The sequence below is a fragment of the Rhinoraja longicauda genome, chromosome 12, assembly GCF_053455715.1.
Source record: "Rhinoraja longicauda isolate Sanriku21f chromosome 12, sRhiLon1.1, whole genome shotgun sequence".
In the NCBI taxonomy this organism is placed as follows: Eukaryota; Metazoa; Chordata; class Chondrichthyes; order Rajiformes; family Arhynchobatidae; genus Rhinoraja; species Rhinoraja longicauda.
This window is the reverse complement of record NC_135964.1, coordinates 4,603,866-4,631,719: the sequence shown is the minus strand read 5'-3', so window position 1 is coordinate 4,631,719 and position 27,854 is coordinate 4,603,866. Positions and strand designations below refer to the sequence as shown.

The 27,854-nt window shown below is 47.7% G+C and overlaps 1 protein-coding gene across 10 annotated transcripts in view; it reads left to right on the top strand.

The window, feature by feature from the left end:
• map3k7cl (map3k7 C-terminal like) overlaps window positions 1-27,854 on the top strand; it is a 129,947-nt gene that overhangs the window by 83,094 nt on the left and 18,999 nt on the right. For 9 of the 10 annotated variants that reach the window (XM_078408911.1, XM_078408902.1, XM_078408910.1 and 6 more), the window contains 2 exons: window positions 6,376-6,437; window positions 21,893-22,008. In XM_078408911.1, coding sequence (XP_078265037.1) covers window positions 6,376-6,437; window positions 21,893-22,008 — 178 coding nt within the window. The remainder of the gene's footprint in view (window positions 1-6,375; window positions 6,438-21,892; window positions 22,009-27,854) is intronic. The other variant, XM_078408904.1, reaches the window with a different exon arrangement.

Genomic DNA, 27,854 nt, shown 5'->3' with positions numbered 1-27,854 from the left:
TCCCTCCAGTATGTCCTTTCTGAGTGCAGCCGCCACATTCTCCTCGACTGGCGATGCAACTCCTCCACCACTTGTACCTCCCTCCCTATCATGTCATCATCATGTTGAGAAGCCAGTCCTATCCCTTTTGTGGTCAGCTTTCTATAATGGCCACAACATCACAGTTCCATGCACTGACTCAGCTTCTACATTCATCGTCTTTACCCATCATATTCCTTGTATTGAAATGAACATGCTTCTGCCCACCAGTAGAGGGATCTGGGAGTGCAGTTCCCTGAAGGTGGAGTTAAGTTGGTCAAAAAGGCTTTTGGCACATTGGCCTTCATCAGCCAGAGTATTGAGTATAGTTGGGAGGTCATATTGCAGTTGTGTAAGACGTCGGTAAGGCCACATTTAGAGTTTAGAGTATTGTGTTCAGTTCTGGGCAAGAAAGATGACGTCAAGCTGGAAAGGGTACAGAGAATATTGAGGAGGATGTTACCAGGACTAGAGGGTCTAAGCAAGAGACAGTAGTTGACTGGGCTGGGACACTATTCCGTGGAGGATGAGGGGGTGATCTTATAGAGGAATAATTCGGGTAGATGCACAGAGTCCCTTGCCCAGAGTAGATCAATCGAGGACCAGAGGACATAGGTTTAAGGTGAAGGGGAAAAGATTTAATAGGAATCTGAGGGGTAACTTTTTCACACAAAGGGTGGTGGATGTATAGAAAAGCTGCCAGAGGAGGTAGTTGATGCAGGGACTAAGCCAACATTTAAGAAGCAGTTAGACAGGTACATGGACAGCACAGGTTTGGAGGGCTATGGACCAAATGTTGGCAGATGGGACTAGTGTAGCTGTGCCGGTGTGGGTACATTGTGCCGAAGGGCCTGTTTCCATACTGTATCACTGTACGACTCTATTCCCCAGAATAAAGTCTGGAGAAACGCATAACGTTTGGAGAAATGGGTAGCCAAGCGAGGGACTTCTACATTTGGATGGGAGTCATGAATGACTCATCATGGATGAGAGACACGTATACTGAAAAACGACAGCAGCTGAATTGCAGGCAACTCAGCAAAATAAGAGCTACTGATAGAAAAGAGGTTTGTCGTGAATAGCAGCTAATGGCATCCCTGATGGCCAACCCTCTTATTTATAGTTGCGACAAGGTCGACATGGCGGCACGGTGGCGCAGCGGTAGAGTTGCTGCCTTACAGCGAATGCAGCGCCGGAGACTCAGGTTCGATCCTGACTACGGGCGCCGTCTGTACGGAGTTTGTACATTCTCCCCGTGACCTGCGTGGGTTTTCTCCGAGTTCTTCGGTTTCCTCCCACACTCCAAAGACGTACAGGTTTGTAGGTTAATTGACTGGGTAAATGTTAAAAAAAATTGTCCCTAGTGTGTGTAGGATAGTGTTAATGTGCGGGAATCGCTGGGCGGCGCGGACTCGGTGGGCCGAAGGGCCTGTTTCCGCGCTGTATCTCTAAATCTAAATCTAAATCTAAATCTAAATCTGACATCCGTTTTGGGTTGAAGGTAGACACAAAATGCTGGAGTAACTCAGCGGGACAGGCAGCATCTCTGGAGAGCAGGAATGGGTGACGTTTTGGGTCGAGACCCTTCTTCAGACTGTTTTGTTTCTGTTTTGGGTTCACTCCTCCAACTCCAGAAATTTCAATGGTAACCCTCCTTCACCAAGGTGCCAACATTGTGGTGTGACCAAGCAGACAAAAGATGGGAAGCAGATTTGGAAAAAAAATCTCCTGTTTCAACTTTCCTCTCCTCTCATTCTGCCCTCTCCCCCATGCCCACATGTTATTGAGAGATGGGCAGGCAAATGGTGCAGAATCAGAGCATAGGTTGGTGTGTGTAAGTTGCGAAACTGAGCAAATACCATAATGAGAATAAACTAGCAGCATAAAAATAAATAATTGAATTTTGAGGAAGTTGCTGGGAATAAGGAAGGAATGAGTGTAACAGCTGTAGTATTACTCAAGAGGAAGCCAAGGTGGAAACTCAGTCATCCAGGAGTTTTCAGCAGCCTCTGTGGAGCAAAAGATCACATCTGCATCCTAGCAGGGACCTTACAGTGTAGGAAAATAACTACAGATGCTGGTACAAATCGAAGGTATCACAAAATGCCGGAGTAACTCAGCGGGTCAGGCAGCAGCTCTGGAGAGAAGGAATGTGTGATGTTTCGGGTCGAGACCCTTCTTCAGAACCTAACAGTAATCTGATCAGACGATGGACCTCTCCAATCCACCCTACTTCATGCTCGGGTGGAAATCGGGCACATTGGGATAAATAAGGAAGAAGTATTGTGATTTGTAAATCCCAAAATATAAATCACGCCGAAAATTATGTTGAACCAACTGTGCTACTGGTACCAGTCTTTCTCCGTCTATATAATGCTGGATATTCAATATTCCTAGAGTTCAGATCTTGTGCTATCAATAGACAATAGGTGCAGGAGGAAGCCATTCGGCCCTTTGAGCCAGCACCACCATTCAATGTGATCATGGCTGATCATTCTCAATCAGTACTCCATTCCTGCCTTCTCCCCATACCCCCTGACTCCGCTATCCTTAAGAGCTCTATCTAGCTCTCTCCTGAATGCATTCAGAGTACTGGCCTCCACTGCCTTCTGAGGCAGAGAATTCCACAGACTTACAACTCTCTGACTGAAAAAGGTTTTCTTCATCTCCGTTCTAAATGGCCTACCCCTTATTCTTAAACTGTGGCCCCTTTTTCTGGATTCCCCCAACATTGGGAACATGTTTCCTGCCTCTAACGTGTCCAACCCCTTAATAATCTTATATGTAATCTTATATCCTAAACAATTACAAAAAATATTATTATAAATGCCACCTAAAATAAACGGATTTAATTATATTCAACAGTCATAAATATAACTATTCTAAATAAATTAAATGTTCTCGCAACTCTCATCAATTATATCATCATTTAGGTTTTCCGCAGACATGAATACTTTCCTTTGATAGGAATGCCCTAGAAAATCCTAAGTTTGAAAGTTGCAAACATTTCAAATTTCATTCAACCCACGTCCTTCCACTTCCCTTTTCGCTTGAAGTATAGTCATGATGATGGAAACTTTCCTGGTTATGTAAGAGCTGTACCCAGTATTCAGTGAAAGGGAAATAAAGCAATTTCATGAAAATACAGCCAGTTCTAAAGTAAGCCAGCTCTGAGAAACAAGCTCTGTGGCTGTCTCTCCAGTATGTTACCTGTTGAGGCATTCACCGAACACGCTTGAGTTCTGCAATTTCAGAACGTTTAATGTTAATGGTTGACATCCAGAGTGGCGAGGGGTTGCAACCAGAGCAGTAAGTTCACAAGTGGAGAGACCGATGGGAAGGTAGAGGTTATGATAAAAATGTCTGAAAGGAAGGACAAGTTAGTGAACATGGTGAGACTGGTGTCGTCGAGTCATAGCGTCATAGGTCCTGTTTCCATGCTGTATCGTTCAAATAATCAGTTTCACCAAAGGTTGGCAATAGGAAACAGAGAATGACAGTAGAATGTTACTATTGTGCTTGGATATCTGTGACTTGTGGTGTTGCACATGGATTGGTGCAGGGATTCATACTAATTGTAATATATGTTCATGATTGGATGTGGATGAAAGCGGGTTATTCAGTGAGCAGATGACATGAAGTTGGTGGTTGTTGACAGTGTGGAGGGTCGTTTTAGGCTACAGGATGATATTGATGAGTTGGTTAAGTCGGCTGTGAAATGGGAGATGGAATTTCATTCAGATACATTTTTTTTAGTTTAGTTTAGAGATACAGCATGGAAACGTGCCCTTTGGCCCACGACGTCTATGCTGATCACCAATCACCGATTCACATTAGTTCTACATTATTCCAATAAGTGTCAAGAATCACCTCAGCATAGAAGTCTTGCACCAGGTTCTGGAAGATAAGACTAACTGGGATGGGTACCACAGTTTGACGTGGACTTGGTGGAACAAATAGCTCGCTCTGTGCTGAATGACAATGTTTCTAAACAGTCGAATGCGATGTAAGCAAAGATAAATTACTCAGTAAACCGAATCTTTTCAGAAAAATAAACTACAGCAACTATCTATATACTAAAATTCTCATTTGTTTGTTTGTCCCTGAACTACAGCCAAAACGGTACATGATAGCGTAACAATTTTAGTCCCACCTTACTCACCGTCGTCCCTTTGGTGCTAACGGAAGAAGTTTCATTGAAATCGGTGTTATATTTTTAGAGTTATTCACATTTTAAAGTTTAAATCTATCTCCAAGGGAGGGAGGATAAGGGGGGTTGAGGGGGATGGAGTGGGGGGATGGAAAGGGGGGGGAAGGGGGCGAGGGGGTCGGGAGGAGGAGGGGGGGAAGGGGGCGAGGGGGTCGGGAGGAGGAGGGGGGGAAGGAGGGGGGGAGGAGGAGGGGAGGAGGGGGGATGATGGGGTGTGGAGGAGGGGAGGAGGGGGGAGGATGGAGGTGTGGAGAGGGGAGGAGGGGGGGAGGAGGGGGAGAAGGAGGAGGAGGAGGAGGAGGGGGGGAGTGGGGGAGGAGGAGGGGGGGGAGTGGGGGAGGAGAGGGTGCTGCACTAATGCAGGACTCACCGTCGTCCCTTTGGTGCTAATGGAAGAAGTTTCATTGAAATCGGTTATATTTTTAAAGCTATTCACATTTTAAAGTTTAAATCTATTTCCTAGGGAGGGAGGGGGAGAGGGGGAGGGGGGGAGGGAGGATAAGGGGGGGGTTGAGGGGGATGGAGTGGGGGGGAAGGGAAGGGGGAGGGGAAGGGGAGGGTGGGAGGGGGAGGGGAGAGGAGGGAAAGGGAGGGAGGTGGGGGAGGGGGGAGGGGGGGAGGGGGAGGGGGGAGGGGATGTGGCTGCACCAATGCAGGAGAGGTTTGGGCCCAACGGGTCCACTTGGTCTATTCCAAATAAAAGCAAGAAAACTGCCAAGAAAATGACGGAAAATTGTGTGTGAATTATGTGCATATCAGCAATCTCAGTCAGTTGCAGCAGTGTGGACACCATTAACCCAATCCACTGTGCTGGCCATAACATCGCCACAAAATGTGCCCTTTACTGCAATGGGAGAGCACTGGGGCCGTTTGCATTGATATTGTTGCTTTAGGGATTCATCTTCTGTTAATGTATTTTCCAAGCCTTTCTGAGTTCATTTTAGTCTTAGTTTATTGTCACGTGTACCGAGGTACAGTGAAAAGCTTTTGTTGCGTGCTAACCAGTCAGCGGAATGACAATACATGATTACAATCGAGCCGTACATGGTGTACAGATACATGATAAGGGAATAACGTTTAGTGCAAGGTAAAGCCAGTAAAATCTGATCAAGGATAGTCTGAGGGTCACCAATGAGGTCGATAGTAGTTCAGGACTGCTCTCTAGTTGCAGTAGGATGGACCAGTTGCCTGATAACAGTTGGGAAGAAATCTGGAGGTGTGTGTTTTCACACTTCTATACCTTTTGCCCGATGGGAGAGGGGAGAAGAGGGAGTGGCCAGGGTGCGACTCGTCCTTGATTATGCTGCTGGCCTTGCCGAGGCACCGTGAGGTATAAATGGAGTCAATGGAAGGGAGGTCGGTGTGTGTGATGGTCTGGGCAACGTCAACAACTGTCTGCAATTTCTTGCGGTCTTGAATGGAGCTGTTCCCAAACCAAGCTGCGATGCATCCCGATAAAATGCTTTCAATGACGCATTTGTGCATATTGGGGGGGGGTTATTGGGGACATGCCGAACTACCTAAGCCTTCTCAGTTCCTAGCCTCGGAATGGGAAATACAGCACCCACTCTTGTTTTTGTTTTCATACTAGTCGCCCGGAATTTGCGCAGAGCAACAGAAATAATAAAATCACTGTTCTGTCTTTCTGTACCATGACCACACTAAGACTGCGGCGCGGTGGCGCAGCGGTAGAGTTGCTGCCTTGCAGCAAATGCAGCGCCGGAGACTCAGGTTCGATCCTGACTACGGGCGCCGTCTGTATGGAGTTTGTACGTTCTCCCCGTGACCTGCGTGGGTTTTCTCCGAGATCTTTGGTTTCCTCCCACACTCCAAAGACGTACAGGTTTGTAGGTTAATTGGCTGGGCAAATTGTCCCTAGTGTGTGTAGGATAGTGTTAGTGTGCGGGGATTGCTGGGCGGCGCGGACCCGGTGGGCCGAAGGGCCTGTTTCTGCGCTGTATCTCTAAATCTAAATCTCTGTTCTTCCTTCTCTACACTGCAATGTAGGATCCTTTGAGGTTCACTGTTTAAACTTTGTAATTTACATTGTTAAAATGTTAAAATAAATGATTTCTGTCTCTTATCTACTGTGCTTTAAATTTTTGTACGATGTTATTGACCTTTCCTGCTCTTTTATCTTTCCCTAGAGCTGAATATCCCTGATGATTTCATTCCCAAAGTTTATCTCCAACTTGATCAACATCTCCAGGTAAAGCTTTGAGAATTGTATTTAATTTGAAGAGCAAGATGCTATAATTCTTGTCACTCCGGGAAGTGAATAATAAATGGATCTGATCCTGTTAAAAGTATATAATATTTGCACCCAATATGACGAAGAAAAAAGTAAATTTGTATTTTATTCCATGGATTTGTAGCTAAATTGTGAACAATTTAAAAATTATCAGCTTGCAAAAGCAAAAATTTAATTTAACTTATCAAGAATGCAGAAGTTCAAGAAAGGAATGGATCGGGTAGATGCACAGACTCTTGCCCAGAGTAGGTGAATCAGGGACCAGAGGACATAGGTTTAAGGTGAAGGGGAAAAGATTTAATAAGAATCTGAAGGGGTAACTTTTTCACACAAAGGGTGGTGGGTGTAAGGAACAAGCTGCCAGAGGAGGTAGTTGAGGCTGGGACCATCCCAATATTTAAGAAAACTTTCAAGAGGTACATGGATAGGACAGGTTTGGAGGGATATGGACCAAACGCGGGCAGGTGGGACTAGTGTAGCTGGGGCATGTTGGCCAGTGTGGGCAAGTTGGGCCGAAGGGCCTGTTTCCATACCGTATCATTCTATTTCTCTATGACTCTTTAGTTAATAATACATCACTCCATGTTGGAATTTTCCGTCTGAGACTGATGGACAGGGATTTTGCTTGCACATAAAGCAAACAGTGATAAATTTGCTCCTTTCAGAGAAAGAGAAAGTTATCCATTTCGGGGCTGTGGAAAGTCAGAAGAACATTATGTCTGCTTTCATATTCAATAGACAATAGGTGCAGGAGGAGGCCATTCAGCCCTTCGAGCCAACACCGCCATTCAATGTGATCATGGCTGATCATTCTCAATCAGTACCCCATTCCTGCCTTCTTCCCATACCCCCTGACTCCGCTATCCTTAAGAGCTCTATCTAGCTCTCTCTTGAATGCATTCAGAGAATTGGCCTCCACTGCCTTCTGAGGCAGAGAATTCCACAGATTTACAACTCTCTGACTGAAAAAGGCTTTCCTCATCTCCGTTCTAAATGGCCTTATTCTTAAACTGCGGCCCCTGGTTCTGGACTCCCCCAACATTGGAAACATGTTTCCTGCCTCTAACGTGTCCAACCCCTTAATAATCTTATACGTTTCGATAAGATCCCCTCTCATCCTTCTAAATTCCAGTCGCTCCAGTCTTTCAACATATGACAGTCCCGCCATTCCGGGAATTAACCTAGTGAACCTACGCTGCACGCCCTCAATAGCAAGAATATCCTTCCTCAAATTTGGAGACCAAAACTGCACTCAGTACTGGTCTTCTTTAGATCCAGTGAATTTTCAGTAGAGGTTAATGTGATGACACAGTTTATTGTTATTCAACTGCGGACCATTACAGGAGCTCACCCATTATTAGCCATTTTACAAGTCCTTTGATTTCAATTGTATAACTCTGGGTTACTGTCAGGCGAGAGACAGGACATAGAATTGGTCACTTCTGTTTTCGTTTCACTAGTTGAATGTTTGAAACTTCTGGGTAGAGTCATCCTAATCCCAGCCTATCTTTGTACACTGGATAGTCCATTAAGGCAGAAAATAAAATCTAATTTCTGTAGATAACAATTGAGCTTAAACATGCTGTTTTCATGAAAATAGAACAGACCATCCATCATAACTCCAGGGTACTTATTCCCTGCACTTGTAGTGATCAATAAAAACAATGTGCTTTTACTTTGATGTGGAAGAATATATCCGTGGCATAAAACAAATGGATGGGGGACAGATGACCCGAAATTATTAGATGGAGTGGCTAAAATGTGGTTTCAGTCAGTATATTAAAGGGGGAACATAGGGTCGGGGGACAAGAAACTCTGATGGGAATTACAGAGAACGGGATATAACTTATGGCTGCGATTTCACCAGCTGAAGAGTGAGGGGAAGTATGTATTAATATCAATATTAATATCAAAGTTTGCAAGCATTGTAGGCCAGGACTCTCCTGGTTATGAATGACATTACTACATTGACAAATATTTGACATTGTCATGTGCACTGAGATACCGTGAGAAACTTTGTCTTGAGTGCTATCCAGGTAAATCACGCATGAGTACAATCATGAGAAAAACAGGTAGTGCAAAAAGAGAAAGGAGATATAATGTGCAAAGTATACTGCTACAGAATAGAGAGAAAGCACAGATTTTAAACATTGCAAGGGTGACAATGAGATCGGTTGGGAGATTGGGAATACTTCCATCGTTGGTGAGAAGTCAGTTCAAGAGCGTGAATTTCAGTGGGGACGAAGCTGTCCTTGAATCTGCTGGTACCTGCTTTCATGGTTTGTATTTTCGGCCCCGCGGGGTAGGGGGGGAAGGGAAAATGATTGGTGTGGTTCCTGATTCTGTTGGCTGCCCAGGCAAGGCAGAGAGTGGTGTAAGTTGGGTCGATGAGGAGGCGAGGAGGCTGGCTTGCATGATGGACCAGGCTGCATCCACAATTCTCTGAGATTACTTGCCATCTTGGGCAGTTGCCAAACCAAGCCAAGTTCCACGTGTCATTCCTGTGTCACCAGACTGGTTCCCAGGGTGGTAGGATTGCTTCATGTGGAGAGATGTAGTAGACTGGATCTGCATTCTGTAGAGACGTGTAGGTTACAAGTTATGACTCCAAAGACGTACAGGTTAATTGGCTTTGGTAAAATTGTAAAATTGTCCCTAGTGTTTGTAGGATAGTGTTAGTGTGTGGGGATCGCTGGTCGGGTGGACTCGGTGGGCCGAAGGGCCTGTTTCTGCGCTGTATCTCTAAACTAAACTAAACTAGAGGCGATCTCTTTAAAACTTGGAAAATCCTCACAATGATTGGCATCGTGAATGCATGGAAGATATTTTCTTTTGCTTAGAAATCTAGAACCCAGGCACACAATCACAAAAGGTTGTGATTTGGAGAAAGTTTCTTGCACAGAGGATAGAATATCTGTGAAATTCTCTAACATGAAGGATTTGGAGGCCCTGTCTTTGAGTTAATTCGAAATAGAGATCCATACTGTCCTGTTCATATTATTGTGGAAATGGGACTGAGATAGAAGATCTTGGGGAATGGTGGTGCGGGTTTGAAGGATCAGATGACTTGCTCCTGCTCCTAGATCTCATATCCTTTTAGTTTAGTTTAGTTTAGAGGTACAGCGCAGAAACAGGCCCTTCGGCCCACCGAGTCCACACCGACCAGCGATCCCCGCACACTAACACTATCCTACACACACTAGGGACAATTTTACAATTTTACCAAAGCCAATTAACTGACAAATCTGTACGTCTTTGGTGTGTGGGAGGAAACCGAAGATCTCAGGGGAAACCCACGCAGGCCACGGGGAGAACATACAAACTCCGTACGGATAGCATCCGTAGTCAGGTTCAAACCCGGGTCTCTGGCGCTGTAAGGCAGCAACTCTACCGCTGTGCCATCCTGCCGCCCTTTCATTGTTACAATCTTTTAAAGGAATGCAACCACATACACCCTCAGCTTCCATTATGCTTTGTCCAGGCAACTGGAAGCCACAGCTGTACGTATGGGGTCCGCACGATCCACATTGTTTTCAGCTCCTGCCATTTCACGTGGCAGTTCACGATCGCCGACGTCTCCCAGCCGTTGCTCGGGGCCGACTTTCTGCGGGCTCATTCTATCCTGGTGGACGTCAGGCAGCAGCGCTTGGTCCACGCCGCCACGATGGAGCCCATCACGTAGCGCTTGGATGAGCCCATTGTATGCCCTCCGTCGTCTGTGGACTCCCATTTTGCTCAGGTCCAGGCAGAGTTCCCGGAAATCATGACCCTGCAATTCCGGTCGTCGACCCCCAAGCACGGGGTGGTCCATTATATAATAACTACCGGCCCACCCCTCCACGCACGAGCACGCCGACTGCCGCCTGAGAAGCTACGCCTGGCACGACAGGAGTTCCGCACGATGGAGTCCTTGGGGATCGTCCACTCTTCCAACAGCCCATGGGCATCCCCACTCCACATGGTCTCCAAGGCAAACGGGGGCTGGAGACCTTGCGGGGATTATCGGCGGCTGAACGCCGCTACCGCCGAGGACCGATACCCCGTGCCCCACATCCAGGACTTCAACGCCCATTTGGCTGGGGCCACGATATTCTCGTAGGTGGATCTGGTGCGAGGCTATAACCAGATCCCGGTCCACCCGGAGGATGTGCCCAAGACGGCAATCATCACGCCATTCGGTCTGTACGAGTTCGTGCGGATGCCGTTCGGCCTCAAGAACGCCGCGCAGGCATTCCAACGGTTAATGGACGGCGTGTGTCGCGGGCTTGATTTCCTGTTTGTCTACCTCGACGACATGTTGGTAGCCAGCCGCTCGCGGCAGGAGCACTGTGCCCACCTCCGGCAGCTCTTCCAGCGGCTCAGCAAGCACGGGTTGGCTATAAACCTCGCCAAGTGCCGCTTTGGCTTGGCCACAATTGACTTTCTCGGCCACCGTGTGTCTTCGCAAGGCGCGGTTCCCCTGCCGGACAAAGTAGACGCCATCCGCCGGTTTCCCCGTCCGTCCTCGGTGCGTGGCCTGCAGGAGTTCGTCGGCCTGGTGGCCTTTTATCACCGGTTCCTGCCATCCGCGGCCCACATCATGCGGCCGCTATACGAGCTGCTGGCGGGCAAGCGTAAGAACGTCGTGTGGACCGACGAGGCCGTAACAGCCTTTGACGGCGCGAAGGAGGCCCTGCCTCGGGCTGTGCTGCTTGTTCACCCACGGGAGGATGCCCCGACAGCCCTTACGGTGGACGCCTCAGAGTTGGCGGTTGGTGCCGTACTGGAGCAACTCACGGACGGGGGTTGGCGCACCCTGGCCTTCTTCAGCCGGCACCTCAGCAACGCCCAGAGGAAGTACAGCGCTTTCGACCGCGAGCTCCTCGCCCTGTACCTGGCCGTTCGTCACTTCCGCTACTTCCTGGAGGGCCGCCCGTTCACCGCTTACACGGACCACAAGCCGCTCACGTTCGCCCTGGCAAAGGTTTCCGACCCGTGGTCCGCCCAAAAGCAGCACCAGTTGGTGTATATATCCGAGTTCACCACCTCCATCCGCTTCATCGAGGGGAAGGAAAACCGGGTGGCCGACACGTTGTCTCACCCCACCATCAATGCCGTTTTAGAAGTGGCACCCGGCATTGATTATTCTGCCCTGGCGGAGGCCCAGCTAACGGACGGGGAGATGCCCGCCTACCGGACTGCCATCTCTGGCCTCTGCCTTGAGGATGCCCCCCTCGGCCCCGGAGCGACGACGATACTTTGCGATGTGTCGGCAGGTCAGCCGCGCCCCATCGTTCCGGCCGCGTGGCGCAGGAGGGTGTTCGACGTGGTCCACGGGCTGGCTCACCCATCCATCCGGGCAATGATCGCATTGGTAGCTGCGCGGTTCATGTGGCATGGTCTGCGCAAGCAGGTTGGCCACTGGGCCCGCACCTGCATTCCGTGCCAGATGGCGAAGATCCAACGCCACGTCCGGGCGCCACTTCAGGAGATCAGTCTACCCTGCCGGCGTTTCGACCACCTGCACGTGAACATTGTGGGCCCGCTCCCGCCGTCCCGGGGCATCATACACCTCCTCACGGTGGTGGACCACTTCACGCGGTGGCCGGAGGTCATACCGCTGGCCGATACATCTACAGCCACATGCACTCGTGCGTTGGCCGCGCACTGGATTGCTCGCTTTGGTGTGCCGGTGGTCATCTCGTCGGACCGGGGGCCACAGTTCACCTCCGAGCTGTGGTCGGCCATGGCCCACCTGTTGGGCGAGCGGCTGCACCAGACCACGGCCTATCACCCGCAGGCAAACGGCCTGGTGGAGAGGTTCCACCGGCAGCTGAAGGCAGCGCTGAAGGCGCGACTCGCCGGCCCCGACTGGATGGATGAGCTACCATGGGTCTTGCTGGGCATCTGGACTGCGCCCAAGGAGGACCTGGCCTCTTCATCAGTGGAGCTCGTGTATTGGTCACCGCTCACGGTGCCTGGGGAGTTCGTGCACTCGGCTCTGGGGCAGCAGGAACCGCCCTCATCCACCCTACAGCGCCTTCGAGAGCGAGTTGGCAAGCTCGCACCCCACTCCGACGGCCCACCATGGGACATTCCGCCCGCACGTGTCATCGGCCCTCCGGGACTGCGCCTACGTGTTCCTGCGCCGTAACGCCCACCGGACGCCACTCCAGTGGCCTTATGAGGGCCCGTACCAGGTGCTGGAGCACGGACAGACAACCTTTGTCTTGGACATGGGGGGGCGGCCGGAGGCCGTGTCAATTGACCACTTAAAGCCAGCGCATTTGGACATCGACCAACCAGTGCGGGTTGCCCAGCCTCGGCCGCGAGGTCGCCCCCCTTCGCGGGTCCCACCACCTGTCCCACCACCTGTTCCCCCACCTGTCCCACCACCTGTCCCACCACCTGTCCCTCCACCTGTCTCTCCACCTGTCCCACCACCTGTCCCTCCACCTTACCCACCACCTGTCCCACCACCTGTCCCTCCACCTGTCCCTCCACCTGTCCCTCCACCTGTCCCCCCACCTGTCCCCCCACCTGTCCAACCACCTGTCCCACCACCTGTCCCTCCACCTTACCCACCACCTGTCCCACCACCTGTCCCTCCACCTGTCCCTCCACCTGTCCCTCCACCTGTCCCCCCACCTGTCCCCCCACCTGTCCAACCACCTGTCCCACCACCTGTCTCTCCACCTGTCCCACCACCTGTCCCCTCCACCTGTCCCCCCACCTGTCCCCCCCACCTGTCCCTCCACCTGTCCCTCAACCTGTCCCCCCCACCTGTCCCTCCACCTGTCCCTCCACCTGTCCCCCCACCTGTCCCTCCACCTGTCCCCCCACCTGTCCCCCCACCTGTCCAACCACCTGTCCCACCACCTGTCTCTCCACCTGTCCCACCACCTGTCCCCTCCACCTGTCCCCCCACCTGTCCCCCCCACCTGTCCCTCCACCTGTCCCTCCACCTGTCCCCCCCACCTGTCCCCCCACCTGTCCCTCCACCTGTCCCCTCACCTGTCCCCCCCACCTGTCCCACCACCTGTCCCTCCACCTGTGCCTCCGCCGGCCCCTCTGTCGGCCGATTTTCGTACGCAGTCCGGTCGGGTTGTGCGACCGCCAGTGCGTTTTGTGCCTCCGGTTCTGGGGGGGGGAGGCCTGTGGCAGCTCCCAAGGGTCGGGCCATACCACCACCGAACCCCTCAGCACGGGAATGGACCGGTCCAGGGGGAGCGGCCCTTTTGCTACGGGGATAAAGGACGGGGTTTTAAGCGTGATCTCTCTCTCATTGACTCGACTGGACTAGAGAACACAACGAATAAACCCCTCCCGAAATACCTGGCTCCTCGCCTTTATTTCGGGCTTTTCGACGCGCCACAACCCTGTCTTACTCAACAAATCATCAAGTCAATAAATAACAAATGTCTTATTATGTCTCCAGCACTACTTTGCTCTTGGCAATTGTGTGCATTTCAAACGCGTTGTTTTTGGACTTGGTAACAGGATTTTGATCTGATGACTCAGACAGTAATGGCATGCCAGAAAACAAAAGTAGTATTGAAAACGAAAAATATTCCATCATTCATTCCAGAAATTGTATCCACTGTTAATATTGGATTGCGTGTAAAATAACCATTTAATACAAGGTATTGTTAATGCTTTGCCAACTGTAAAGAGCTACTTTCCATCATTCTTAGCACTTAACCAGAGCTATTATCCACCTTTGCAGATGGAAGCAAGGATTAGATGTAGGATAGCCCAAAGCCATAAACGTAATCTTGAGGTGGTGGGTATCAGATACAATCAGGTTATTTAAAAGATAGTTCATTCAGTGCAGCTTATAATGTATCATATAAACCAGTGGTTTTAAATGAATAAACAACTTGTTCACAATTAGTACAACATTTTCCATCCTTATTTAAATGCTTGGTGGTGTCATAGTTGGATTCTTTGAAGGAGTTGTGGCTGAGACAGCAATACTCAGGACTGCTAACGATCCACAGCTGAGACAGTTGACATGCCAAGCATTTATATTTTTTGATTTAACCTTTTCTGTGAAATTACTGAATGACCTAATGGGGCCGCATAGCGGTTGAGTTGCTGCCTTACAGCACCGGAGACCCAGGTTCAATCCACACTAGGGGTGCTATTTGTACAGAGTTTGTACGTTCTCCCTGTGATCGCGTTTTCTCTGGGAGCTCCAGTTTCCTCCAAAGATGTACAGGTTTGTAGATTCATTGGCTTCGGTAAAATTGCCCCTTGTGTGTGGGATAGTGTTAGTGTACGGGGTGCTCATCGGTCAGCGCAGACTCGGTAGGCCGAAAGGCGTGTTTACGCCCTGTATCTCTAAAGTCTAAAGGCCACTGCAATATTATTCAAGTCGCCCGAATCTCCTGTATTCTTTCAGCTAGCCCCACTATCACCAGGCCCCTACCCCTGGCGCCAAGGGGGTTATAAACACGGGTGACATAAAAGATGAATAAAAAATAAAACGTGTGACACAACTCCAGAAATAGTCTTGTCCCTCTCTTCCCCTCCCACTTCCCAGATCTCCCTCTATCTTCCTGTCTCCACCTATATCCTTCCTTTGTCCCGCCCCCCTGACATCAGTCTGAAGAAGGGTCTCGACCCAAAACGTCACCCATTCCTTCTCTCCTGAGATGCTGCCTGACCTGCTGAGTTACTCCAGCATTTTGTGAATAAATACCTTGGATTTGTACCAGCATCTGCAGTTATTTTCTTATACTATATATAGTCTTGACAAACGTGATATTTGGAATAAAGGCCCTGTGATGCATATATGACACAATGACTCTGACATTTTGAACTATTTTCCTATAATTTTTTCATTAAATGTGCTACAAAAGTAAACTTTCTATAAACTGCAATATGCCACGTGCCATGCCACACAACGGCATTTTTACTTTGATTTTGTAACAATTTTCCCTAAACCAAGGAAAATATAAAACCATCATCCTGCAGGAGGATTCAACACAGTCCAAACAATGAGCTCAGCCTCTGTCTCGAAACTCCCTCTTCGCTTCTGGTCCCATTTGTCCTGCGTCCCTTATCTGTTTCATAGAAACATAGAAACATAGAAAATAGGTGCAGGAGTAGGCCATTCGGCCCTTCGAGCCTGCACCGCCATTCAATATGATCATGGCTGATCATCCAACTCAGTATCCCGTACCTGCCTTCTCTCCATACCCCCTGATCCCTTTAGCCACAAGGGCCACATCTAACTCCCTCTTAAATATAGCCAATGAACTGGCCTCAACTACCTTCTGTGGCAGAGAATTCCACAGATTCACCACTCTCTGTGTGAAAAAAAACTTTCTCATCTCGGTCCTAAAAGACTTCCCCCTTATCCTTAAACTGTGACCCCTTGTTCTGGACTTCCCCAGCATCGGGAACAATCTTCCTGCATCTAGCCTGTCCAACCCCTTAAGAATTTTGTAAGTTTCTATAAGATCCCCCCTCAATCTTCTAAATTCCAGCGAGTACAAGCCGAGTCTATCCAGTCTTTCTTCATATGAAAGTCCTGCCATCCCAGGGATCAATCTGGTGAACCTTCTCTGTACTCCCTCTATGGCAAGAATGTTCCACCCCTCACCTTCCAGCCTCTATCTCTACCTCCTCCCTTCCAGCCCCTGGTTCCATCGGCCCAACTATCCTCTACTAGCCTCTCACCTCGTTACACTGGCCATCTTCCCTCGACACTCTCCGTCTTGTTGCAGGTTCCTGATCTGAAATGTCGGCCACTTCTTTGTCTCCTCAGATGCAGCTTGACCCACATGTTCATCTGGCCATTTGGCTAATGCTCCAGATTTCACCATATGCCGTCTCTTGAGTCTCCAGTAAACAATTACTTTTGTTATTTATAAGAGAACTATTACACTGGAGCAGAAAAAAATGGATTTCCCAGCAATATTAAACTGTTATTTCGTCATTAAATAGTATTATTCCTAATTATTTTTCGATCATTTCGTCATATTCTTTGAAGAATATTGCTATATTTTCCTTGAGTTAGCCACTTGCATTCATTGGCAATGCAACGCTGTTCAGCTATTTAATGGATATGTTATACTGTCTCTGTGGAGAACTAGCTAAACCTGAGGTCATCTCAGAAATTAATTTCCTATAAATTAATATCATATTCTAGTTACCTCTGATGTCAATAAGTTTATCTTGAAAAAACACAGTCAGAACATAATAACAGTAAAAATATACACCGATCAGCCAAAACATCATGATCACTGACAGGTGAAGTGAATAAGATTAATTATTTTGTTACAATGGCACCTGTCAAGGGGTGGGATATATTAGGCAGCAAGTGAACAGTCAGTTCTTGAAGTTGATGTGTTGGATGCTGGAGAAATGGGCAGGAGTAAAGACCTGAGCGACTTTGACAAGGGCCAAATTGTTATGGCCAGACGACTGGGTCCCTCTGAAACGGCAAGGCTTGTGGGGTGCTCCCGGTCAGCAGTGGTGAGTACCTACCGACAGTGGTCCGAGGAGGGACAAACCACAAACCAGCGACAGGGTGTTGGGCGCCCAAGGCTCATCGATGCGCGAGGGCAACGAAGGCTATCCCGTCTGGTCCGAACCGACAGGTCTACTGTGGCACAAGTCACAGAAAATGTTAATGGTGGTCACGGGAGGAATGTGTCACAATACACAGTGCATCGCACCCTGCTGCGTATGGGGCTGCACACGGAGGACCAACAGCATATTAGACAGGTGGTCATAATGTTTTGGCTCAGTAGGTCATAATGCTTTGGCTAATCGGTGTATAATGTTAGTTTTGGAGGGATAGAAGAATTCCAATTCTACAGGGCACACCTTGGTAGTAGAGTAAATAAAATCAATTGATGTAATATGAAGTGATATTGAAATTTGAGGAGTGTAAGAAAATAACTGCAGATGCTGGTACAAATCGAAGTTATTTATTCACAAAATGCTGGAGTAACTCAGCAGGTCAGGCAGCATCTCAGGAGAGAAGGAATGGATGATGTTTCGGGTCGAGACCCTTCTTCAGACTGAAGAACCAGAGTCTGAAGAAAGGCCTCGACCCGAAACGTCACCCATTCCTTCTCTCCTGAGATGCTGCCTGACCTGCTGAGTTACTCCAACTTTTTGTGAATAAATACCTTCTGTGTTGAAATTTGAGGAGAGTGTATGATATTTCATGCAGTATCATGACGTGGCAATTTATGACAATCAAAATCTGAAACCAGATGGGCACATGTGAGAAAGGATGTCAGCTCAGACAATGTGGAATCTGTATGGGCCGAACTACAGAGACAAAAACAAGGGGTCAAAAATATAGGTGGAAGTTGTTTACAGACCCCACCTCCAAAGAGCAGAGGTGATGTGGGGAAATAAGAAACCCATGCTGTCAGGGTACAACAGTGATCATGAGTGAGTTTAATCCACACGTAAGAGCAAAGAGGTCCTTCTGCAGTTGTATAGGGCCCTAGTGAGACCGCACCTGGAGTACTGTGTGCAGTTTTGGTCTCCAAATTTGAGGAAGGATATTATTGCTATTGAGGGCGTGCAGCGTAGGTTCACCAGGTTAATTCCCGGAATGGCGGGACTGTCATATGTTGAAAGACTGGAGCAACTAGGCTTGTATACACTGGAATTTAGAAGGATGAGAGGAGATCTTATCGAAACATACACGATTATTAAGGGGTTGGACACGTTAGAGGCAGGAAACATGTTCCCAATGTTGGGGGAGTCCAGAACAAGGGGCCACAGATAGAGCTAGATTGAGAATGATCAGCCATGATCACATTGAATGGCGGTGCTGGCTCAATCAGTACCCCGTTCCTGCCTTCTCCCCATACCCCCTGACTCCGCTAACCTTAAGAGCTCTATCTAGCTCTCTCTTGAATGCATTCGGAGAATTGGCCTCCACTGCCTTCTGAGGCAGAGAATTCCACAGATTCACAACTCTCTGACTGAAAAAGTTTTTCCTCATCTCCGTTCTAAATGGCCTACCCCTTATTCTTAAACTGTGGCCCCTGGTTCTGGACTCCCCCAACATTGGGAACATGTTTCCTGCCTCTAACGTGTCCAACCCCTTAATAATCTTATACGTTTCGATAAGATCCCCTCTCATCCTTCTAAATCCCAGTGTATACAAGCCTAGTCGCTCCAGTCTTTCAACATATGACAGTCCCGCCATTCCGGGAATTAACCTAGTAAACCTACGCTGCACGCCCTCAATAGCAAGAATATCCTTCTTCAAGAATGAATTTGTACTCGTAGCTAAACGGATCAAAGATATGTGGAGAAACGAGGAACAGGGTACTGAAATAGGATAACCAACCAACCATGATCATATTGTGGCAGAGTCTCCTGGATTTCATGGTAACTGTAACCACATCAGCCCATTGTTTTCTTGAAGAGAAATCATGAATCTCTTCGCGGGTGCTAATTATGATGGACTTTCGGGCAAACCAGACATTGCAGCTCCTATTGTTTGGGAGTCACCCGTTTGCTGTGAGGTGGTGACTGATTAGAGCTTCCTCTGCACGGTCGTTGACTATTCATGTCTTCATGTTTTTAATTAACAGCAGTTTATGATAAACCATGCCATAATGAGGGTAAATAATGTAGATTTTTTTTTTCTAAAAATATACAATGGTGAAATAGAACCTACATTTTGTTGAAATTTTGCTCAGTTGCTACTTCAAAGCTGTATATTTATTTCTTTGGAGACACAAGGAACTGGAATCTTGAGCAAAACACAATGTGCTGGAGTAACTGAGGTTGGTGGGGCAGCGTCTGTGGAGGGAATGGAAAGGTGGTGTTTTGGGTCAGGACCCTTCTTCAGGCTGATTGCCGACTGTAGGTGTTGGGCAGATGTGTGGACAAAGGCTAGAGATCAAACGGAGACCAAGGAGCATCACATAAGGAGAGAAGAGGAGTGAAGTGTAAAGCCCGAGGGAGGGATGTGGGTGGAAGGGGACGGGGGTGGGGGAAGAGGGGAAGATAGTGGGAGAAATGTGTGAACGCTGGGGTGAGGAAGAGAGAGTGGGTATTACTTAGAAGTGGAGATTTAAATATTCATACCACTGGGTTGTGAGCTACCCAAGCAGAATATGTGGTGTTGTTCCTCCATGTTGCAGGTGTATTCACACTGGTGGTACAGGAGGCCCAAGACACAAGGGGAATGGGAAGGGAGGTTCAAATGGTCTGCAACCGGAGATGCAGCAGGCTTTGCCGACCAAGTATAGACACAAAATGCTGGAGTAACTCAGCAGGTTAGGCAGCATCTCTGAAGAAAATGGACAGATGTCGTTTCGGGTCAGGAGCCTTGTTCAAAAGAAAGGTCCTGACCCGAATCAACATCTATCCATTTTTTTCTAGTGATGCTGCCTGACCTGCTGAGTTACTCCATCATTTTGTGTCTATCTTTGGTATGAACCAACATCTGCAGTTCCTTATAGTTGCATTTGTAGGCCAATTTTTTGCCAAAATGGTGCACACCCAAATCAAATGTACGTTGAAGGGTCTTGAATGTGTCATCAGTTGTGATTGTAATGCTATGGTGTATATGTGTATCCTCATTTCTTGCCTTACATTCTTTGTCTTTGTTGATGTTGCAAGTGGAGCTGCTGAGATGCAAGAGAAATTTTAGACTTGATCTGACAATAAAGTTTAAGAATAAGGGGTAGGCCATTTAGAACTGAGATGAGGAAAAACTTTTTCAGTCAGAGAGTTGTGAATCTGTGGAATTCTCTGCCTCAGAAGGCAGTGGAGGCCAATTCTCTGAATGCATTCAAGAGAGAGCTGGATAGAGTTCTTAAGGATAGCGGAGTCAGGGGGTATGGGGAGAAGGCAGGAACGGGGTACTGATTGAGAATGATCAGCCATGATCACATTGAATGGCGGTGCTGGCTCGAAGGGCCAAATGGCCTCCTCCTGCACCTATTGTCTATTGTCTAAAGTATTATCGTATCATATTGTACCTATTTCTCCCATTTCCACGCCCCTCTTTTCCCCTCTTCCACCCCCATCTCCTTCCTCCTATATTCTTCGCTCTGGTTTTACATTTCTCTTTTCACCTCTTTTTATCTGACAACCTTTTGTCTCCTTTTCATCTCTTACCTTTGCCCACCCATCTGCCAATTACATGCCCCCCTCACCTGTACCCACCTATCACTCGCCAGGCTATGTCCCGCCCCACTCTCTCTCTCCTCCCCACTGTAATCAGTCTGAAGAAGGGAGCTGACCTGGCACATCACCCATCCATTCCCTCCGCAGATGCTGCCTGACCTGCTAAGTCACTCCAGCACCTTGTGCTTGGCTCTTATTTATTTATTTCCTCTCTACGTTCAGGCCATTTCTCTCTCTTGCGTTGTATTTCTTTAGTTCTGCTTTTCCTACTTCACATTGCTACACCCCCCACACTGCGCGCAAAGAGGAATGTGCTCTGGAAATCTGAAATATGTGCAGAAAACGATGCAGCCTCTCATCAGGTCAGGCAGCATCTGTGGGAAGAGAAATGGAGCTGCCATTTCAGAGATGAGATGTCAGGCCCACTGTGAGGTTCAGGAGAAAGGTCATGCCAGAAACATCAATTCTTTTGCTCTTCTCGCAGATGCTGCCGGTCTAAATGTGCTCCAATCTCAATGATTATCCCTCTGATTTTGCCTTTCTTCCTCCGCTTTCAGCTTGACTACATGTTGTAATTTGAGATTAAACAGCAAATTGAAAACCCAAAACAGTGCACCTTTTTGCAGCTGCATTCCTTGTTCTTACACTGTTTTACGTTCTTTTCCATGTTTGGGTTCCCTTTGCTGCTAGCTTGCCAGATGACCCTCTCTCACTGTTGTCTGCCCCAGAACCACTTATTCTTTTAGCTTTTTTGGGCGGCACGGTGGCGCAGCGGTAGAGTTGCTACCTTACAGCGCTTACAGCGCCGGAGACTCGGGTTCGATCCCGGCTGTCTGTACGGAGTTTGTACGTTCTCCCCGTGACCGCGTGGGTTTTCTCTGAGATCTTCGGTTTCCTCTCACACTCCAAAGACGTACAGGTATGTAAGTTAATTGGCCTGGTATAAATGTAAAAATTGTCCCTAGTGTGTGTAGGATAGTGTTAATGTGAGGGGATCTCTGGTCGGCACGGACTCAGTGGGCCGAAGGGCCTGTTTCCGCGCTGTATCTCTAAAACTAAAAACTAAAACTTTTAGCTTCCTGTCATGTTCTGGAAAATTTCCCAGCCTCCAGTTATCACTTGTAAATGTCATTTAAATGAAAATGACGTCTTGCGAACAGTAAACCAGAGAGGTGAAGCCACACCTCACCATTTATTTGTAGTGGGGTTGGATTGAATTGGGTTACACAGTATAGTATGTCTTACAGCCTGATTTGTGAAATGCCTCTGATACAATGTGCAGCAAAGTCCTAATCCCTAATGCCTGTTAGCCTCTGCAGCCATGCCTCAACTCCAAAGAGTCCATGCTGGTGTTTCAGAAGCACTGCAGGATAGCTGAAGAATACCACAAGGTGCAGAAAGAAATCGCGCTACTTCAAGAACGGAAGTAAGTGACGTTCAATGTTTGCAATTTGACACTTTCCACAATAACTTTTATTCATGGATTGCATTAACACTACTTTTGAATTGTCTGAAAACCAGTAAAATATTGTTTTGCACCACTGACTATTTGATCATATTTTTAATTTCAACAAACCTAACTGAAAATAATAACTGGCTTATAAATTATACAGTAAAGTGGTCAATAAAAGTGTTTTAAACCACCCTGGAACCTCAGAATGCATGATATGGTACAGGGCCATAGAGGATCAAGTGGACCCAGATCTGATAACCGGATGACATTGAATCAACTGCTTTCCAACCAAAGCAACAGTTGATTCACTGGCCAAGGTGAAAGGAGGAATCAATCAAACTATTGATTCTTACCTACCGATGCTTTTGGAAAGCATATGTGTGACTGTTTGGTAGATGAGTTATCTAGGTTTAGTTGATGTGTAGGAAGAATGCGTCTGAAGAAAGGTCTCGACCTGAATGGTCACCTATTCCTTTTCTCCAGAGCCGTCTAACAAAGGGTCTCGACCCAAAACATCACCTATTCCTTTTCTCCAGAGATGCTGTCTGACCCGCTGAGTTACTCCAGCTTTTTGTATCATCGTCTGAAGAAGGGTCTCGACCCGCAATGTCACTTATTCCTTTTCTCCAGAGATGCTGCCTGACCCGCTGAGTTTAGTTGATATTCCTCCTGCATCAACTAATCTGATAACAGCCACAGAGATCCAAATGACATCAGCACCTTCCGCCAAGAAGGGGGGAGGAAGGAAAAAGAAAGGAAATGGAAGAACAGTTTTATAATTCACAAAGTTGCTCATTCGTTTTCCCAATTACGAAAGCAGAATCTGCAGGGGAGAGAAGAATTCCCAAACGTTAATTTGTAAGTCGAATGAAAGGAAGTAAGGAATGCGAATGAATGCTGAGATGGCTAGAATACAAAGACAGGAATGTAATGCTGAGGCTTCATAAGGTGCTGGTAAGACCGCATTTGGAGCATTGTGAGTAGTTTTGGGCCCCATATCTAAGAAAGGATGTGCTGGCTCTGGAGAGGGTCCAGAGGAGGTTTAGAAGAATGATCCCAGGAATGATTGGGTTAACATATGATGACTGTTTAAAGGCGCTGAGCCAGTACTCACTGGCGTGTATAAGGATGAGGGGGACCTCATTGAAACTTACAGAATGATGAAAGGCATAGATAGAGTGGATGTGGAAAGGATGTTTCCACTGGTGGGAAAGTCTATGACCAGAGGTCACAGCCTCAGAATTAAAGGGCGCTCTTTTAGAAAGGAGGTGAGGAGGAACTTCTTTAGAGTCATAGAGTCCTACAGCACAGAAAGAGGCCCTTCGGCCCATCGTGTCCGCGCCGCCCGTTACCAAACACAGTCTAATTTTAATCCCATTTTCCCGCATTTGGACCGTAGCCCTGAATGTTGTAGCATTTCAAGTGCCCATCCAAATGCCTCTTAAACGTTGTGAGTGTTCCCGCCTCCACCACCACCCCAGGCAGTGAGTTCCAGACTCCAACCACCCTCTGGGTGAAAAAGTTCTTTCTCACATCCCCCCGAAACCTCCCTCCCCTTACCCTGTATCTATGTCCCCTCGTTGTTGAACCTTCCACCAGTGGAAGAAGTTCCCCGCCATCTACCTTATCTATGCCCCTCGTGATCTTGTACACCTCGATCATGACTCCTCTCAGCCTTCTCTGCTCCAGGGAAAACAACCCCAGTCTGCTCAGTCTCTCCTCATAGCCGAGGCCCTTCATCCTTAGTCAGAGGGTAGTTAATCTGTGGAACTCATTGCCACAGAGGGCTATAGAGGCCATGTCAGTGGATATTTTTAAGGCAGAGATAGACAAATTCTTGATGAGAACGGGTGTCAAGGGTTATGGGGAGAAGGCAGGAAAACGGGATTAGGGGGCAGCCATGATTGAATGTCGAGTAGACTCGATGGGCTGAATGGCCTAATCCTGCTCCTATAACGTGAACCTGTACTAATTGCCCCTCTTAAACCACTCATTTTGGTTTAGTTAAATATAATTTATCTTTGCTGGATGGTTAACACTCTTGCACTATAAGTGCTTCCAAAGCAGACTCCATGCTAAATGGCGTGAATAATGAAAGCTGGTTTTTTTCTGCATTTCCACTCAACCCACTTTAAGCTAAATCTAAACTCGTGCAATCAGGCCACATTTTAAAATGTGATTTTAAAGAAAATGCTTGATCTATATAAAAGGTGTAACTTTATAAAATGCGTGCAATACAGTTGAAAATTGGTTTATCTGGAAAAACACCTTTTATTCAAATTAAATGAACCTACTGAAAATTATACTAAAAAAAGCTGAATTTTTATTTATAATTTTTATCATTAATCGTATTTATTTATTTATTTATTTATTTATCAATTTATCTATCTATCTATTTATTTATTTATTTATAATTTATGATTCTATTATAAATTTATATTATAATGTATGATTCTATTATTAAATTGAATATTTAGTCTTGGGTGCAATTGTGAATATTTATTAAAAAATTAAAACATTTTAAACGTGATAATAAGTTCCCTTGTGCCCTAAAATTGTGCCTTAATTGTTGGTGCCTTTTTAAAGGGAAGTAAAAGTGTTACTAGGAAGTCCATAACCTGGCCCCATCCTACCTGACTGACCTCCTCCACAGGCACACTCCCACCTGCACCCTCCGCTCTGCTGCTGCCAATCTCCTGTCCCCCCCCATCCGGACCAAACTCAGATCCTGGGGGGACAGGGCTTTCTCCATTGCTGCTCCCACCCTAAGGAACTCACTACCCCAAACCATCAGAGACTCCTCCTCACTCACCACATTCAAAACATCACTGAAGTCTCACCTCTTCAGCACTGCCTTCAACCACTGAAGGTCACCTCACCTTCTGTCTCCTTTCTCTGTTCGTTTACTTATTTATCTATTTATTCACTTCTCTATGTTCTAGAAATCCCTGTAAAGCGTCTTTGAGTGTTTGAAAAGCGCTATATAAATGTAATGCATTATTATTATTATTATTATTAAACTTGGTCAAAAGAGACAAGAGAGTTTAATCGTCATATGTCCCAAATTGGAACAATGAACTTTTTACTTGCAGCAGCAGCATAGCAGGTTTGTAATAACGGCACTTAATAGACAACTAGACCAAGTGGACCCATTGGGCCCAAACCTCTCCTCCCCCCTTCCCCCTTCCCCCTCCCCCCTTAAGAGGCGGCGCTGTCTTAAAACAGCAGCCAGCATCACCAAGGACCTGCAGCACCCTGGCAATGTCCTCATTTCACTCCTGCCATCGGGATGAAAGTATAGGAGTCTGAAAACTGTAAGGTCCAATCACCAGATTGATCCCTGGGATGGCAGGACTTTCATAAGAAGAAAGACTGGATAGACTAGGCTTGTACTCGCTGGAATTTAGAAGACTGAGGGGGGATTTTATTGAAACATATAAAATTCTTAAGGGGTTGGACAGGCTAGATGCAGGAAGATTGTTCCCGATGTTGGGGAAGTCCAGAACAAGGGGTCACAGTTTAAGGATAAGGGGGAAGTCTTTTAGGACCGAGATGAGAATGTTTTTTTTCACACAGAGAGTGGTGAATCTGTGGAATTCTCTGCCACAGAAGGTAGTTGAGGCCAGTTCATTTAAGAGGGAGTTAGATGTGGCCCTTGTGGCTAAAGGGATCAGGGGGTATGGAGAGAAGGCAGGTACGGGATACTGAGTTGGATGATCAGCCATGATCATATTGAATGTCGGTGCTGGCTCGATGGGCCGAACGGCCTACTCCTGCACCTATTTTCTATGTTTCTATGTTTCTATGAACTCTTTCAGTGGCGGTAGGCAAATTGTAGCGGATCCAGGTTCTTGTTGAGGTTGGAGTTGATGTGCACCATGATGAACCTCTCAAAGCACTTTGTCACCACGGACGTTAGTGCCACCAGTCGGTAATCACTGAGGCATTTCACCTTCTCTTTTTGGGCACCGGTATTTTTGATACCCTTTTAAAGCAGGTGGGAGCCTCAAACCTCAGTGATGAGAGGTTGAAAATGGCCGCAAAAACTCCAGCCAGTTGGGGCGTGCAGGCTTTGAGAATGCGAACAGGTATACCATCAGGACCTGCCACTTTCCGAGGGTTCACCTTCCTGAAGGATCTACTGATGCAAACACACTCCTCCGCAGGTTTTTATTCACAAAATGCTGGAGTAACTCAGCAGGTCAGGCAGCATCTCAGGAGAGAAGGAATGGGCGACGTTTCGGTTCTCCAGAGATGCTGCCTGACCTGCTGAGTTACTCCAGCATTTTGTGAATAAATACCTTTGATTTGTACCAGCATCTGCAGTTATTTTCTTACATTACTACTCCACAGGTTGGTCACAACTGTGGCATTATCATTGCCCATTCTACCAATCCCAAGCAATCCCAGAGTCAATCTTCTGTCTCCACCCCCCCCACCCCACCCCCCCCACCCCACCCCCCCCCCCACCCCCCCCACCCCCCCCCCACCCACCCCCACCACCCCACCACCCCACCACACTGCTCTTCAGTTGCTACCTGTACACATGAAGAGGGACCACAGACAGGTGGTTAGATTTCCCAAACTGATGGTGAGTGATGGAACGACTGGCAACTCTGATGGTGGAGAAGCAGTTGTCGGGGGTTTTTGATCCTCTGGTGCTGCAGGACATGTGCTGGTGGTAATTTGGGAGTGATTTCTTCAAGCTGGCCTTTTTGAGGTCACTGGCTGTGATAGGAAAGACGGGGTGTGCTGTTTGGTATTCATTAACCATGGCCTGCAGCACTGATGCCTGGGGTGGGACGTAGACCGTGGTCTTGATGATGGAGGTGAATTCCCTCGGGAGGTGGAAGGGCTGGCACTTCACTGCCGGGTGTTCCATGTGCAAAGGGAAGGAATTGGACAGGACCGCCAGGTCTGAGCACCACCAAGAGTTTACCATGAGACCAGCCCTTCCATCTCCCCCTTTCCGTGATACCTCCGTCCAAGTGATGGATGGAGAAACCTTCGAGCTGGAGGACTGGGTCTGGGAAGCTGGAGGTCAGCCATGTCTCTGTGAAACAGGGTGTACAGCACCCCCTCATCTCTCTTTGATAAAGCAGTCTTGCACGTAAGCCTTCAACTTTCCTCTCTAGAGACTGTACATTGGCCAGTAGAATGGTAAAGAGGAGGCCATGTCTCCGGACACAAAGGAGGTCTCCCCGGTGATTCCTGGCACTGTACCCATGATCCTCTGCGAGCTGGGGAATCCCTGTAATCAGGGAATCCCATACAATTGGCAGCTCCGTGGCCATCGAGAGATTGCATCAGCGCTAAGAATAAGGGGTAGGCCATTTAGAACTGAGATGAGGAAAAACTTTTTCAGTCAGAGAGTTGGAATTCTCTGTCTCAGAAGGCAGTGGAGGCCAATTCTCTGAATGCATTCAAGAGAGAGCTAGATAGAGCTCTTAAGGATAGCGGAGTCAGGGGGTATGGGGAGAAGGCAGGAACGGGGTACTGATTGAGAATGATCAGCCATGATCACATTGAATGGCGGTGCTGGCTCGAAGGGCCGAATGGCCTCCTCCTGCACCTATTGTCTATTGTCTAATCCATTTAAATGGACCAGCAGCCTGTTAGTTACAACACTGATTGTGATGTTTTCATCCAAATAAGTTAAGCAATGTTGCGTTTGATCCTTTGCTGTTGTGCTGCTGGCAAAAGGTGGCCACAGTGCCCCGCCATCTTGGAATGTGACGTCGTTGGTCACCCAGACTTCTCCTGGCAGGCCGCGGAGGCCGGAGCCTCGCAGATCGGAGCCCGCAGCCGACGGAGTCGAC